A 17131-nucleotide genomic window follows, 5' to 3' on the forward strand; every position below is an offset into this window, starting at 1 on the left:
AAATCAGATGGAAAAGTCATGAGGGACGGATCAGGCTGGAGGCATAGCAACCTGGACACCTGCAGAGCTGAAACCTCAGAGAGAATCCTGGGGACTCAGAGCTCCAGGTAAAGGATCACATGAGACTCAGAGCTGCAGTTCAAACAGGAGGATCAATTGAAAGTCTGTGGATAAAATGGTGATAAATGAAAAGAAAACCCATACTTAGATATATTATTTCAAAATTCAAAATGCTTTTGGAAAGAAAAAAAGATGATTTGCAGAGGAACAAGTATCTGACTGTCTGAGTCTGTTCTCATGCTGCAGAAAGAACTACCTGAGACTGAGCAATTTAAAAGGAAAGAGGTTTAACTGACTCACAGTTCTGCAAGGCTGGAGAGGCCTCAGGAAACTTACAATCATGGTGGAAGGGAAAGCAAACCCATCCTTCTTCACATGGCGATAGGAAGGAGAAGTGCCCAGCAAAGGGGAAAAAGCCCCTCATGAAACCATCAGGTCACATGAGAACTCACTATCAAGAGAACAGCATGGGGGTAACTGCCCCCATGATTCAATTACCTCCTACTAGGTCCTTCCCACAACACTTGGGGATTATGGGAACTACAATTCAAGATGCGATTTGGGTGGGGACACAGCCAAACCATATCACAGACCAGCATGAGGTTTATCTTCGGCATCTCAGAATGCTGGAAGCAATGGAGCTATACCCTCTAGCTTTGAGGAATAAAGACTTAAAAAGAAAAAACACTACAATTCTACATACAGCTAAAATTTTAAATGTGAAGAAAGAGACATTTTTAGGTATTCAATAATTTGAAAGTTTACTTCCCACACTCCTTTCTTAGTAGATCATCCAGAGAATGCACCCCAGACAAAAAGAGGGAGTAAATCATATGCTCTATGAGATCTAGGAAACAGTTGCCCCAACATGAGGGAGCAGTGTGGGGAGGCCCCAGGATAGCCTTAGTGTAGAGGCTAGCAGTCCAGGCAATACCAGGGCTATGGAGGGCACTTAGGGAGATAGATTTGGGGAAAAGGGCAATGCAACAGAATAGCTGAGAGAATTTGAAAAAAGGAGAGACAGGATATAATAAAATTAAATATTTCAGGTAAGAAACAAAAGCAATTAAAAACTCCAGGAAAACAAAAACTGAAACCAAAAGAATTGCAATCACAGGGTACTCCTTAGCTCCATCATGAAAGATAATTACTTAGTTATGACAAAGATAATGCTGTTTATTGATTTAAACCTTTTAGAATTAACCTATGGGAAAGTAAGAAAGTTTAGTTATGATTACAGGACAGAGTGTAAATGCCATCAACCTCAATGATGCAAAAGTAAAAACAAAGATGCAGAAGTTGCTGTGTGGCAGGGACAGGATGGGACTCATAGGAAAGGGCAGGAGACTAATGTCATTTGACAAATTGAGGAGTTAATAGTTTCTCTCTGTAGTTAATGTGACATAAAATACTTGTAATGTTATTTAAGTGTAAAAAGGTAACTGACATAGAGAATAAAATCCACATATAAATGGAGGAGGTAGAATAGGTAGGAAGGTAAGTGTTCTGAATTCTTGTCTAGCATAAGAAGACAACAAACAAGACAAAAATTCATTTAAGAAAAGTGAAATGTGCATATTGTTTAGTGATTTACCATATACGATGGTATATATCAGAAGAAAGTATAAAAAGAGTAAAAAGCCACCTCCATCTGGGGGTGGGATGGGTTAGAAGGAGAGGAGAGGGACAGTTATTTTTCACTATAAACTCTTCTATATTATGTTTCAAGCATTAATATGCAATACTTTGATAAAAAAGAAAAACAAAGTTAAAACTAAATAAAAACTTAACAACAACAAACTCTCAGCATCATGGAGAAATATTTTAGTGCCTATGAATGAGGCTGAACCTATTGGCTAGCTCTCACTATTACACAGCAGAGATGTCCTCCCCCACACACCTGATCACAGCTGCTGTATGTGTTTCCAGCCAGACCAACTTCATAAGAATGAGGTATTTTTTTAAAACTCCTCAAGAAATAAATTTAATTCAAGGAAAAGAAGGCAGGAAAGGGCATAGAAGCAGCAGAACATTTAATTAATAACACCCACCCATTAATCTGTAAAGGGGATGGAAATCATTAAGTCTTCACGAAGGTGATAAGATCAGATTAGACGGGTGTGTGGAGTGAGGTAGGGAGCTGGTGATAGGATACACAGAATCTGCTGCAGACTTGAGAGTTTGCTATTTTTGTTCAGGGAACCTGGCTGGAGCTCTCTAGCATCACCCCTGCCTGACTGTGACAGGCATGGTGGTGGCTGACCCCACCAACTTGGGACAGGGAAGGGTCTCATGGATATTCTTAACAGTAACCAATACCTGAGCTGGCTTTCTCACCAAGTGAAAACCAGACTGCCCTTTAACTAAAATCTACATCAGCACACTGAGTGTACATTTTTTCCTGTTGTTTTGAAAACAAACAAACAAACAAAAACCAAGGTATAAGTACGTTGCTTTGATTTGGCAGTGAAGTGTTTCCTTCTCAGAAAACTGTGCTTGAGTATTTAAGGCTCTGGTGTGCTGAGCACTCTGCTGGCTTTGCTTGGAGAAGTTTCTGTGACCTCAGAATTTTATAGAAGGGTGGGAGCTTGGTAAGGCTTTCCTTAAGCAAATGTCCCCACAGCTGGGGCCAAGATCTGGCTCACTCTTGTCCTAGGTGTCTCTCCTTACAAGGGCCTCTTGTTCCAGGAGGATGGCATGTTCACAGTGCAAGCTGTAGCTCAATTCCCTCCCCAGAGGCTGCTGTGGAAGCTTGGATGTGCCCTCACATTGGGCATGAGGTTCACAGGCAATGAAGCACACAGGACCCCTTGCACCAACCTACTCCAGGCAGGGAAATCTCAGTGGCTCAAGCTGGAGCCTGAAACTCCCTTTTCCTTGTGCAGTTCCCCAGGTGTCTTTGCCCCATAGAAAATGGTGAAAATAGGGCAGAGAAGAGCTGTCTCCAACCTGATAGCCTCCAAGAAAGCCACATTTGTCCACCTGTCCTGTGCCCTTCTGATTCCTGCCTCCTCCCTCACACCGTCCAGTCCTTACCATTCTTCCTCACAGTCCTGGGCTGGCTGGGCAGGGAGCTCCTTAAGACAAAGAGCAAGGGGAAGGAAATGCTTCTCATGCATGTTCTGACCCAAGGCATGGGACCTGCAGATGCCTGTCAAATTCCCAGGCCCCCAGTATGACAGTCTCTTGAAGGGACAAAGGGAGGCATTGATCAGACGGAGACTCTAGAGGAATGTTATAATGTGAGAACATTCAATGTCAACAGAGGGCACAGTCATGAGAACAGGTCCCACTGCTGGGAGGCGTGGATGCCTCACACAGGGAAGTATGCGGAGGGAGAGGAGACTCCTGTGTTGTGAGCCTGGCTGCCGGCTGCTGAGGTAGCCACAATAGCACCAGGCCCTGCGGACCCGCACCGCTCCCTGTAAACCTGCTGGTGTCTGCACGGGTGACACATCCTGTGTCATACATGGACATCATTGGCATCACTGTGGCTGTTCTCAGAAGGCACTGCTGTCTGGAAGGAAGCATTGGCAAAAACAAGAGAACACCCTGCCCCTGTCCTGAGTTCCCAACAATCATACAGGCAGTGTTGTCACCCTCGCCCAGGGAGCTCAGGTCACCCAGAGAGAGCAGAACAGCCATGGGGACTCGAGGCCCTTGTGGCAAAGTCAGGCCAAGTCCATGCCACTAGGGGAGGAAGCAAGTGGTAGAAACAGCCTGTACCCCAGTCTCTAATAAGGGAAGTCAGGTTCTGACAGTGTGGTTCTTATACCAGCAGCACCTGGGAAGGTTAGAAATGCAGACTCCCAGGCCTTGCCCTAGACCCACTGAATCTGAAACCCAGGGGGTGGGGACATGCAATGCCTGGCTTAACAAGGCCCCTGGTGATTTCAAGGCATAGTCAAGTGGAGAGAGTGGAGAACTGCTGACTGGAGACAAGTGATTCTCTGTCTAACGGCAGTGGTGACCACATGAGAATAACTCCAAGCACTATTTAACTATAGACCTCCATTTCCATATCTGCCCTTACTAAATGTTCTTTGAATGGATAAATGTATTGGTAGGCAGGTAAAGTGCTTTAGAATAAAGAGAAATTTGGTAGCAGTTAAAGGAGAGTACAAAATAGGATTTAAAGGGGAATCTTCTTTAACACAAGGCTGGAGCTGGGTGTTGAAAGACACGATAATCTATCTGATTGTCAAGATGAAGAAAGATATGGAAGCATTTTGACAATCACAGAAAATAGATGATCATATTTTAATAATCATCAGAATTCTATTTAAAAAAGAATATGATAGCAAAATATTAACAGGAAGCAAAGATTCCTGGAAGAAATGCTACTAAATTTCTCTTTATTCTAAAGCACTCTATCTGCCTACCAGTGCACTGATGCATCCAAGCGCATCTTGTCAGGGCTTGGCGTGTGGGAGACATGGTTCCAGGTGCTGAAAGGGCAGAGATGGGCAAGTCACTGACTTCAGGGCAGGGTGGGGGTGCCATGGCTTACGCGGGTAGCACGTGCAGTGGTACAGCCTGGCTGAGAAAACGGTATTACTTTCCATGAATCCCCAGCCAAAGGTGCCTTCAAATCAGAATACAATGACTCTTCCTGGTGAGAAGCATGTGAATTTTTTATTCGTCCATTTGTTTGCCATAAAATATTAATCGAGCATTGTCTCCATCACAGGGATTAATGTGCTTGTTACTTCTTGGTGTTCCAAATCCTGGCAAATGTTCTGACAGCTGTGTGGCAGTAAAGGGCGAGAACAAAGCCGGTTTATCTCGTGACATAAAGGATGCGCAGTTAGCTCTGGTGTTTTTCAGCAATGTTTATCCCATAGATTGAGCGGGGAGGGGCACAAAAATGTTATGAGAGAGGAAATTTTAAAAGAGGATGTGCTTTAATAGAGGGCACCTTCGAGCAAATGGAAACGACCCTAAATATCAAGCGCTGCTCTATTAAAGTGCTCAGTTCCACATTTGAGGATGCTCCCGGGTCAGCCATGCAGTTGCAGGAAAACACCTGCAGGCAGAGTGCACTCTACAAAACAGAAAAGTGATGACTGAAGACAAATTACTATTCCATGTCTGTCTCCACAATTTCACTTTCCATGTAGGAGTAGACCATGCTGCTTTTCCATTCCATCTCAAGGGCTGGCTATAATGCAGTGCCAGCTGTCAGGATGAGGGAGAAGGAAGTGAGAGGGTGTCACAGAGAACACTCCTTAGAGATTGTGGCATCCCTTTTTAACCATTTAATGCTTTGAACATGAAGAGATCCAGTGAATGGGAGTGGCGGGGGTAAAGCCATGTTGTCCTTTGGAGAAAGGACATTCAGTTTCACATACTTATCACCCATCTATCTATTTGTCCATCAGTCTGTCCATCCATCCATCCATCCATCTACTGTTCATTCCTCTCAGCCATCCATATATCCATCAATGATTTATTCACACACCCATCTATCTACCCATCCACCCATCATCCCTCTCTCCATTAATTCATCCAGCTATCCATCATTCATCCATCCATCATCTATCTATTCATCCACCCGTCTGTTAATTATCCATCTATTAACCTATTCATCTACCTATCCCTCTACCCATCCATCATCCATCTATCCATTCGTTATCCATCCATCCACCCACCCAACTATCACCCATCCATCTATTCATCACCCACCTACCCACCCATGGACTCAACCTGTCTCTTCAACATTTGCTCATGCCTCAATGCATGTTAACACATTTAAAAACATGATGCCAGGTAAATTTTGCCAAGTCCCATCTTCCTGCGGATGCCATGAAATCCATGTACCAAATTTGGTAGCTGTGGCCCATGGGAAGACACTACAGTTGCCACTTACACCCTTGGAGGGTGTAAGTGACCAGCACTGGCTTACCAGCCCAGTGACTGCCTTGGAAAACCTCGTCCAGTGTTTTACTGACAATTTCAGACGTCAAGACTATTTTGCTAGCTGGAAGATATGGCTAACAGGGGTGTTTTATTGATGAGGATGGGAAGGCAGAATCCCATTTTATTTTTCTGATGTCTCCTGCTCATTGTAAACCTGCCAAGCAGCCAATCATTCTCCACATTCATAGCATCTTCAGAACAATCCAGCTGCCCTTTCAATTACAGGCCGGGACAATGTAAAACATACTTTTTTCACCAGAAACTTATTATTCTGACAGATGTGACTCAGATTTCCAGCCTCCTACAGCACTGGACGTTTTTTATTAATGATCCCATGATCAACAGGAACTTTGTAAACTTCCATCTCAGCACATCAGTAAAGATACGACATTTCTCCAGTCTGCAGCTTCCCCATGAGCCTAGTCACTGGGAATAGCTTCTCACTCTAGTGAATAACAAAGACCCTGCGTTGGTCTGATGCTGTAAACTCAAGGCTGTAAACAAAGCTGTCTGCTGGAGCAAATCTCCTCGAACCCCTGCTCCCCAAGATGAGACCATTGAGTATTTAGGTAACCAGATGCTTTAACACACAAGGTGGAAATAGAGATAGGACACAGCTGAGGGCAACAGAGCACATTTATGCAATTGTAATTTACACTCAGGCTGCTTCCAAAAAAAAAAAAAAAAAGAAGACAAATTCAGATAAAACAATATACCTTCCTAGAGTTGTTAAAGACAAAAGAGAGATTAGGACTATGTTAAGGATGGCAGATTTAGGGGTGGGGTGGGATAGGGGGTTGGGCACATCTGGAATTTGAAAACTGTGCTGCTGAGAAGGGTTCTCTGTCTTGGCCACACTTAGGAATCACCTGAGGATGTCTGAACAACTCCAACATCCAGATGGGCCACACCCTGAGGGAGGAAAGCAGGAAGGACAGGGGTTTTGCCAGCCAACCCTCCAAACAAGTTTTGTGCCACCTGGAAGTTCAAGCACAAAGGGAAATACAGTGGGTGTGACAGCTCTTAAACAATGCTGGGCAATGGCCTTGGTGATGGGAGACTCGTGTTCAAGTCCTGGTTCGACTACTAATTAAAGGTGCAACCACGGGCAAGTCAGGTGATTGTAAATGTGACAGGCTATTGATATTGAAAATGTGAGGCAGGAGAGCCTGTTTGTGATAGGGAAGGAGGCAGAGGAGCCCTCAGAATGGAGAGCAAAGGAATCAAGTGAGGGGTGACAGTGGTGGTGGTGGAAGAAGAAGTGATGGTGGAGGTGGAGGTGGAGGTGCTGGTGGTGCTGGTGGAGGTAGAGGCTGTGGAGGTGATGGAGGTGGTGGTGCTGGTGGTGGTAGAGGTTGTGGACGTGATGGTGGTGGAGGTGATGGTGGGGATGGGGGTGGTAGAGGCTGTGGAGGCAATGGAGGTGATGGTGCAAGTGGTGGTGATGGTGGTGCTTGTGGAGGTAATGGTGGAGCTGGTAATGAAAGTTGTAGAGGATGTGGTAGTGATGGTGGTGGAGGTTGTACAGGTGGTGAAGGTGGTGGTGATGGAAGTCGTAGAGGTTGTGGAGGTGATAGAGGTGGTGGTGATGATTGTAGAGCTGATGGTGAAGGTGGTTGTATTGGAAGTTGTAGAGGTTGTGGAGGTGATGGCGGTGGTGGAGGTTGTACTGGTGGTGAAGGTGGTGGTGTTGGAAGTCATAGAGGTTGTGGAGGTGATGGTGGAGCTGGTAATGAAAGTTGTAGAGGTTGTGGTAGTGATGGTGGTGGAGGTTGTACCGGTGGTGAAGGTGGTGGTGTTGGAAGTCGTAGAGGTTGTGGAGGTGGTAATGCTGGTGGAGATTATATAGGTGGTGAAACTGGTGGTGTTGGAAGTTATAGAGGTTGTTGTGGTGGTGGCAGTGGTGGTGGAGGTTGTACAGGTGATGGAAGTCGTAGAGGTTGTGGAGGTGATAGAGGTGGTGGTGATGATTGTAGAGCTGATGGTGAAGGTGGTTGTGTTGGAAGTTGTAGAGGTTGTCGAGGTGATGGCCGTGGTGGAGGTTGTACAGGTGGTGAAGGTTAGGAAAGTGGTGGAAGTGATGATGGTGGTGATTTGGTGGGTGTTCAAGCCATTAGGTATGAGAACATATATTCCATGATGTTTCCATGGATCCGATGACCCTCAGCTTTCCCAAGACTAGTGCACATACCACATTTTGCATAAATTGGAAAGAGAGAAGGTTGAGTTTCACATTTGGGTCAGCATGGAGGTGTTGTGAGCAGTGCATGTTGGGGAGAAGCCTGGAGGCAGAGGAGGCCGTGAGTAGGCTGCTGGGAGTTGGTGGCATCTGGCATCACTGTGTGCAGTTGGAAGCCATGGGCTGGACAAACACACATGGGTATGCTAGGTCTTCACATGGGCCTCAGAGGAAAACAGGAGGAAACAGGTATCTGTTTCTGGAGCTCTATCTGTTTCTAATCTATAAATTACCTAGATCTCTATCACAATGCCGTTTATGTAAAGGAAGCATGCATATACCCATGCTTTACAAAAACACAGAGGAACAAGTGTCCTTTAAACATTCTGAATAGGTGCCGATGAGGTGGCCAGGGCATGGGAGTAGGGCCTAGAATTGGAAAGGAGCAAATCAATAAAACGAGAGAGACTTGCATGGCCTAACCATGCTCCTGTGCCAGGAGCTGCACAACTTCTAAATCCTTGGTGCTGGGGATCAAAACAAATACACGGAAGAAAAGAAGATGAAAGTGAGAGGCCCCTGAGCCTCCCATGGGCTGCGGAAGTGGGTGGTGGAGGAGTGAGCCCCCACACCTGGGTGCAGGTGCGTCAGGGACACTGTTGGTTCGTGTCTCAGGTTCTGGGAGCCCTTTACCACCTCTGGTTGCCAGGCACTCAGGAAAAGAGCAGCTGTGCTGCATCCGAACAGGATCTTTGGAGGCAAATAACAGCGTGTATCAGCACAAGGCAGCATGTCTTCAGAATGATAGTGCCGGCTATCTGCCGCATCTCAATTCAACACGCAGCTCAACTGCTTGGGAAAGGCCAGAGGAAACTGACAGAAACCAAGTGCATCTGTTTTATCATTGCAGCTGGGTTTCCGTGTGAATGCACAGAAACCACGGGACAGGTGGAGCACAACGATGCCCATTTAACTGTTTCCATCCACAGGATAGACTGTGTTTATTCTTTCCCGGACAGGTTCAGGTGAACAAGGCCTGGGTCCCTGCGTTAGCCCGAGGAGGGCTCAGCTCTACTCTGGGCCCGCCACTCTTGTCTCTAACAAAGCTGTTTCCCGAGTGGGCCTCCAATTTTGGCCCGGATCCTTGTGAGGGCTGCAAAACCATCCTGAACACTTCCCACTCACCCCACAACGGCCACCTCTGCTCCTAGTGCAGCTCCTGCCACACTTCCTTGCAGCTCCTGGCCACAAGCTGTCCAGGCCTCTTGGAACGTGAGCTCCTGTTGGGAGAGGCCACAAGTCTTAATCACCCAAGGGCCTCACACCACACGCACCACATGGATGATGAGTGTTTGCCAATGCAAAGATTTGAAAGTACGGACTTCACTTTCCCTGCATCTGAGAACCATCGGAGAGGTCAATCTGGTTAACAAGCAAACTAAAAAAAAAACTGGAAATGGGTGGCATAAAGGTCAGATAGCAGACACATGGAATGCCTTCTCCCTTCCTCTTGGTTCCTGAGCTAGCCTGCTGAAATAAGCTGCAGGCTTCCAGAAACCTCGGCATCTCTCCCTTCTGAGGTGCTCAGGGGCATGGCTTAGGGCTCGCTCCTTTTGTGTCCCTCCTCAGATGAAGTGTCTTAGTTTTAGCTAGTTCCTCTAGCATCCTGTGCTTGAGAGGGCACAATGTCATCCATGGCTAAATATCTAAAAAGTGTTGGTTCTTAGAAAGGTACCAGCACAACTGAAGACATTGCAATCTTCAAGAGTCCCATGGAAATAAGATTTTGAAGTCAATGCATTCATCCAGCCAAGGTTTCCAGAGCCCTCCTGCAGAACTGGAGCCAGGGCCCCGCCCCACAGGAACTAACATCCCTGCCTCAACAACTTCCTGTTCTAGGAGCCAGGTGGGAATACGAAAATGAAACCATTTAAAAAGTATCTAAAAATCCCACTGGGAGGAGTCGAAGGAGGCAAATGAAAGCAGGGACAGCTGCGTTGGGGCTGCCGCGTGAAATGTGTTTATCAGGGAAATCCCCGTGGGAGCCACGTATTTCATCAGGACCTCCGGGCAGAGGGGAGCCTCTGTGCAGACCCTCGTACGGGGGTGACCCAGCCGACGTCAGGGGGGCTAGAAAGGGTGCGTGGCCTGTCTGGCTGTCTATCTATCTGTCTGTCTATCTATCTGTCTGTCTATCTATCAATCTATCTACAGGTATGGATCAACTTACGGCCTATGCAACTTACGACCATTCGACTTTACGACCACAATCGCTAGCCACGACTGCTCCAGCGGCCAATGAAATGTTTCGTACATGTTTTCATATTTTGATATGTTTTGCAATTGGGAAAATGTTTCCTATGGTATTTTTTACACTTGTATTTTGTATTTTTGTATGCACCTGTATTTTGTAATTTTGTATGTTTTGCAAATATTAAACCAGTTGTACTGGTAATGCAGTGTTTTACTTAAACTTGACAAATGTAAAAATAAGAAACAAAATGGCGTAGAGATGACACAAATGGCATAAAATGAACAAAGAAAATTATGATATATAACAATAATGAAAGAAAATTATGATAAAATATGACAAAGATTTTTATAACATCATTTCACAGTACTGTACATATAGCCTACTCAACTTACGACCAAATCGTGTTACGACCGGTCTGTCGGAACCAATCGTGGTCGTAAGTCGAGCACTAGCTATATCTATCTATCTATCTATCTATCTATCTATCTATCATCTATCTATCTATCTAACAATCATGAGGGCTTCTGAGGCCATTGTAGGAAGTCTGGCCTTTATTTGGAGAGAATAGTAGCCATTAGATGTCTAGGAGCAGCAGGTCCGTGGCTTGATGTCATTTAAAGGGTTACTCTGGTTACTGTGTGGGGTCAGCAGTGGGTGGGTCAGGAGTGGGCAGTGCTGATGGGCCAGGCCAGGGAGGAGTGGGGAGCGGTGGGGGATGCAGGCTGATGCCAGGCACCTGCCAAGGAGGGTTCTCGTACAGGAGGCCTGGGCCCCTGGAAGGTAGAGTGGCCCTGGACCACAATGGGGACACTGCAGGGAGCAGGTGTAGACAAGGACAGCAGGGGCTGGGCTTTGACTGGGCTCGGCCTGAGGTGCTGTGTAGACAGTGTCAGCAGGTGGATCTGAGGGTCATAAAGAGGCAGACGGGATTGCTGACTCCTCCAGGGTCACGCTGGGCTCGATTTCCAACTGCAGGGGCAGTTTCAACCCTGCTGGGGTAGTGTCTTCCCTCCTGGATGGCTAGGTAACCCAGCAGACTCACCCTAGCATGTCCTTGTTCAATTGCCTCTATACGACTAGCTTGTGGACGCTTCTGTGGCCTGTTTCTACAGCTCACTGGCTCCCTTATTAATTAATGAGTTAAATAAAATCTTGGACACCTGTTGATTGACTTTGAGAATCACAATTTGACCATTTAAAAGTTATATGGTGACCACGCCCAGCAAAGATGCTGGTTGGGTGGCTGGCATTTCGAACCGGGAGTCCTGGCCCAGGCCAGGTTGAGGTACACAGGAGAGAGCTGTCCACATACAATGGGTATTTACAGCCACACGATGGAACAATCGGATGAGCCAGCCCTACCGTCCGTGCCTTATCTAATTTTCACAACTGTCCATGAAAGTAAACATGTTTGTTATTAATATTATCTCCATTTTACAGATGACGAAACCGAAGCAGGGAGGTTGAGTAACTTGACAGAGTTCGCAGAGCCAGATTTCAAACCCAGGCGGTTGGCTAGAGAACCTTCATTTGAAGCCAGTAATCCTCCATCTGAGGACACTGGGCAATGGCTGGAGACATTTGTGACGGTCACAACTGGAGGGAAGAAGGCAGATATTACAGCATCTAATGGGCAAGGCCAGGGATGCTTCCTAACGCTCCACGGTGCACAGGACTGCCCCCCACAGCACAGAATTGCTGGGCCCCAAATGTCACTGGCATGGAGGTGCAGAAACTCTGACCTCAGCCGTGACGCGGCCACCCTCCAGACCAGGTGACCTCCTCTTCCACACGCTCCCACAGTTCTTCTCGCACCCGCAGGGATTTACTTGCTAGCAACGACTTCTTCAGGACCCAGGTTCCCCTCCACACTGCGAACGCCATGTTTCATTTGCCACCAAATTTCCAGTGCTCAGGCCAATGGCCAACAAATACTAAACACCTGCTCTACATTGAGTCTGGGATTTCTGATATATCTGTGCAGACTCTTTAAAACTCTCAAAGACGTGTGATAGAGAAGCAGCATGAGAAGGTGTGACATTTACATGCTACAAATTCATATTGCATATAAAATGCATTATTGCGTTGAGAGAACAGGCGGAAAACCTAAAGCCCAGCATCCAGACTTCAAGTCTTGGCTGAGGCTAATTTTTCATTGTCCTTGAAGCTAATCAAGCCTGTGGAAACAGCATCACCAAATTGACTAAACGAGATTTTCAATTAACTCAAACAGATGGCTGAAATTTTCCAGGTGACTTTCCATATTAATTGAGTGAGTTTGCTGGACCAGGCCCCAGGAGGCTTGGCAGGGATGGGGCCGAATGGAAAACAGTAAAATATACGGAACTTCAGGACAAAAGCCAAAGCAATCATCTGAGCTTTTAAACATCTCAGCAAAAACATCAGCAGCCAACTCGATTCAGCTCTCCCAACCAGCGCATGCTGTGCGCTGACGCTCCAGTGACTGCTTGTCCCTGGGACCTGCTGCTGGGGGCCGGGCTCATTAACCCTCTGGAGACTCAGGTCCTCCCACGTTGGGGAGAAGACCCATGCAGGTCTGGAAGGGAGAGGCATTGCCTCACCCTTCGTAGACCACCGGACTTCTGGGCTTGGTCCATCAGCCTGGGGATCCTAAGGCATTTTAACTTTCACTGAAGAAAGACAGAGGAAGTAATCACAGTAGAATTCTGCAGAGGCCCTGGGCAAAGGTGGCAGTGGAGCCACTGCAGGAGACAAGTACATCATTCAGAGACATCCAGAGTCACCAGGTGCTGGAGCACCATCCCCGGGCTAGACCTGAGGCCTTGATTCCTGCCCTTCTGGAAGCTGGCAGAAGCTACTAGTAATATGGAGCTTCGAATGGAATAATAAAGGCCCAGGCTAGAGATATGGCAAAATATGGGTCGGGTCTTTGCTGAGCCTCCGAATCAGTTATTCTCGGCTTAAATCACGACATTTATGGAATTTCAGAATCTATACATGAGGGGTTCCTGCACCACTACAATCCCCTCCTCTTTCTGAATCTCCCATCAATATTCTTCACGGAGAGAAGGCTGATGTGGGTATAGCAGGACTCTGGAAGTATAATCAGTCCCCAGATTGCTTGAATTTTGGGACAATACCAAACTGATATTCAGACTACTTCACTTAGATCCTAAATCAGTTGTTCTGACTTAGAAAAAGCCAACCACAACCAGATGTTAATAATAATAAGTCAATAGCATTGTTAATACCTTCCCCATGGTTGTGACCTCACCAGCTTGGAGATGTGGCTTTATTAGAATAGGATTTGCCACGGGAAAGTTGCTCCATGCTCTAAAATATGCTTTAAAAACAGCACCATCTATGGAAGGTCGGACTCCATGGATTTTCTTGGGAAGACCACATCATTTTCTCTGGTGTCTCCCTAAGGCGTGTCTGGAGCCCAGCTCCTGGGAGGATAACCTGCAGCTGACCTATCCTGCACCTGACCTAAGGTAAGAAATAATAGTACTTGGTGAATGGTATTCTTTTCCCAGAAAACAGGATCATAAAGCAGTGAGGAAATCTTTAGAAAAGGTACCTTTTTCTTGGATGTTTAAATTTGTAAGATAAATCTGATCCAGAAGAGACCATATACATTGAACGTTCATCTTGGTTTTTTTAAATAACGTAATAGAAGGAAGCAAACCTCATCCGTGGATCATCAGGTGGCATCATCTCCAGATCATGGGTGGGTCCGTTTAAGCCAATAACGTGTAGGGAAATGCTGGGGTTCTCACTTCCAGCCTGGGAATTAAAAAGGGGCAGAGACATGAACAAGCAGCCTCTTGCAAGACCACACCTCAGCTCTGCAAAGGCTTTCCTTTCGGGAGATTCCCAGGTGGGACTCCAGGACACGGGAGCTCCATATTAAGGAGCAGAATTAATGTGGAGAACAGATGGCTCACGTGTAGGGTTTTCAAAAGGACAAAGGGCTAAGTGGGCCAATTGCTGCTCTTCTAGAATCCCACTCACTTCCCGTTCCACCCAGCTTCCCGGTTTGGCAATGCCAGGTGAGTACTGAGCACCTTGCTTAAGAGAGAAGACTAGATGAGGACTGGGGGAGAGAAGACGGACTGGATGCCAGGAAGGGTAGAAGTTGGAGGTGAGCAAGTGATGGACATTGAGGAGCGGTGGCCATGCTCAGCGTGGGGAAGGAGTAAGTCTTTCAAAAAGGAAGTGGGGCACTCTGTTGCTTCCCTGCTCCGCCCTCTCTGGGGCAAAGTATGGGCTGGGGAGACATGTGGGGTTTCCTCATCAGCAGGACTTCAGGGTCTTGTCTGATGCTCTCACTTCTACCCTGCAGAAGATGCTCGGATTGACAGAGGCTATCAGCCCCATGACAGGGCATGTCAGGCTGGCTTGCCCATTCATGCCTCTGATTGATGAGTGGGTAGGAATGGGGCAAGGAGACTCTGAATTCTGTCAGTCAGAATATGCTGATTTTCTATCAAAATATGAAACCCCAAATCTTGAGTAATCTGGGATTTCATAATCCCAGCTTCAGAGCACCTGTCTGAGAATTCACTGGAAAGTCAAGGGTGTCCTACTGGATTCCAGGTTATCACTCCTAGATCGGGGAAACTCCCATAGAAAGATAATCATGGGAACCATTCATCTCCGGGTAGGATGAAGGTCAGACAGCCACCAGCTCTTCTGAGGGGGCGGGCGGCTGCGGACAGCTTGTACGAAATGTAGGAGGGTTAGAAGGAACAAGCATCGGTCCAGTACACTGTATTTAACTATGCTTCCAACTAAAATCCTGGACCCTCCCATGTGCTACAGATTAAGACCAATCAAGGTGAGCTGAAAAAGGAATGAAAGAACTGTGTCAAAGGCAAATCCATGCCATGTTAACATCCAGATGCTCTCGGAATCAGAAAAGGCAGAGGAAGGCCACAGTGGCCTCATGCTCCTTCCTTCTGAGGCCCCCTTGGATGTTGGCCATGCTGATCAAAGAGCTGCTGAACGGAGTCTATGCTACCAAGTGTACGGACCAAACATGTCCCTTGATTCATACGGTACAGCCCTAACCCCCAGTGTGATGCTATTTGGAAGTAAGGCCTTTGGGAGGTTATTGAGGTTAGACAAAGTCATGAGGGTAGCCACCTATGATGAGATCCGTGTCCATGAAAGGTGAGGAAGAGACATCAGAGCCCTCTCCTGCCCTTCCCTGTGAAGACCCAGCAAGAAGGTGGCTGTCTGCAAGCCACAAGGAGAGCCCTCACCAGGAACCAACTCGGCTGGAACCCTAATCCTGGGCTTCCAGTCTCCACAACTGGGGGAAAGAAATTCCTGCTGTTTAAGCCACCTGGGTCTGTGGTATTTTGTGTGGCAGCTGGAGCTCACTAAGACACCAGGGGTTTCCTTCGTCTAGGCTGTGACTCTGGGAACCTCGCTGGCCTCATGGATCTGCCTTATAAGTTATCACTCCTCTTGCTGCAAACTGTAAGCTAGCAGGTCTGTGGGGGTGATTATGGCAGAGCAGGCACATACCATCAGTTCTCAGAGCTCTCAAGTGGGCTAGGATGCTGAGGTTCAAATGCCCCCTGGCAGCGGCAGCCCATGGCAGGAAGTGAGCCTCCAGTCACCAGGCAGGATGCAGGCAGGGAACTGCTCACCTCCATCCACCCCAGGGGTGATGGTGAAGTCTAGTGAAGCCAGAAGGCAGCATAGCAGACCCTGCATGTCCATGGGAGCTGTGTCCACACTCGGGCACCAGCTTCTCTCCAGCTGAGCAGCTGTGGAGGTTTTAGCATCAGACCCTCCACTCACACTGGGATGCTTTGCTTTTATAACAAAGCAAGATTTGAATGTCCCTGCTCCCACCAATATTCCCTCCTAGCCATTGGAAAACTTGCTGTTCTACCAGCTCATTGGGTCAGAACATGACTGTCTTGGTCCCTCTAGGCTGCTATAAGAAAATACCATAAACTGAGTGGCTCACAGACAATGGCAATGCATCGCTCACAGTTCTGGGGACCGGAAGTCCAAGGTCAAGGTGCTGGCTAATTCAGTGTCTGGCAAGGGCCCAATTTCTGGTTCACAGAGCATGCCTTCTTGCTGTATCGTCACTTGGTGGAAACAGGGAGGGGTCTCTGGGGTCTCTTTTATAAGGTGATATGGTTTGGCTGTGTCTCCACGCAAATCTCATCTTGAATTCCCACATGTTGTGGGAGGAACCCAGTAGGAAATAATTGAATCGTGGGGGCAGGTCTTTCTCATGCTGTTCTCCTGATAGTGAATGAGTCTCATGAGATCTGCTGGCATTGAAAAGGGGAGTTTCCCAGCACAAGCTTCCTCCTCTTGTCTGCCACCATGTAAGATGTGCCTTTCACCTTCCAACAGGATTGTGAGGCCTCCTCAGCCACGTGGAACTGTAAGTCCAATAAACCTTTATTTTGTAAATTGCCCAGTCTTGGGTATGACTTAATCAGCAGCATGAAAACTGACAAATACGTAAAGGCACAAATCCCTATCATGAAGGCTCTGCTCTCCACGTCCCGTCACCTCCCAGTGATCTCCCTCCTGATGCCATCACCTTGGGGTTAGGATTTTAATGTATGAATTTGGCAAGGACATAAACATTTAGCCCATAGCAGTGACCACATGCAAAACAGCCTTGCCCAGACCCAGGGGACCAGGGGCAGATGGAAATCTGCCCCCGATTCCCCAGAGGCCAAGCCCAGACCCAGGGG

At 47.1% G+C, this 17131-nt stretch overlaps 1 protein-coding gene across 5 annotated transcripts in view; it reads right to left on the minus strand.

The window, feature by feature from the left end:
* DPP6 (dipeptidyl peptidase like 6) overlaps window positions 1–17131 on the minus strand; it is a 1123726-nt gene that overhangs the window by 108621 nt on the left and 997974 nt on the right. For all 5 annotated transcript variants that reach the window (XM_017519776.2, XM_017519786.2, XM_017519769.2 and 2 more), the window contains one exon: window positions 14083–14180. In XM_017519776.2, the coding sequence (XP_017375265.1) occupies window positions 14083–14180 (98 nt within the window). The remainder of the gene's footprint in view (window positions 1–14082; window positions 14181–17131) is intronic.

Source organism: Cebus imitator, unplaced genomic scaffold (assembly GCF_001604975.1).
Source record: "Cebus imitator isolate Cc_AM_T3 unplaced genomic scaffold, Cebus_imitator-1.0 Scaffold20, whole genome shotgun sequence".
In the NCBI taxonomy this organism is placed as follows: domain Eukaryota; kingdom Metazoa; phylum Chordata; class Mammalia; order Primates; family Cebidae; genus Cebus; species Cebus imitator.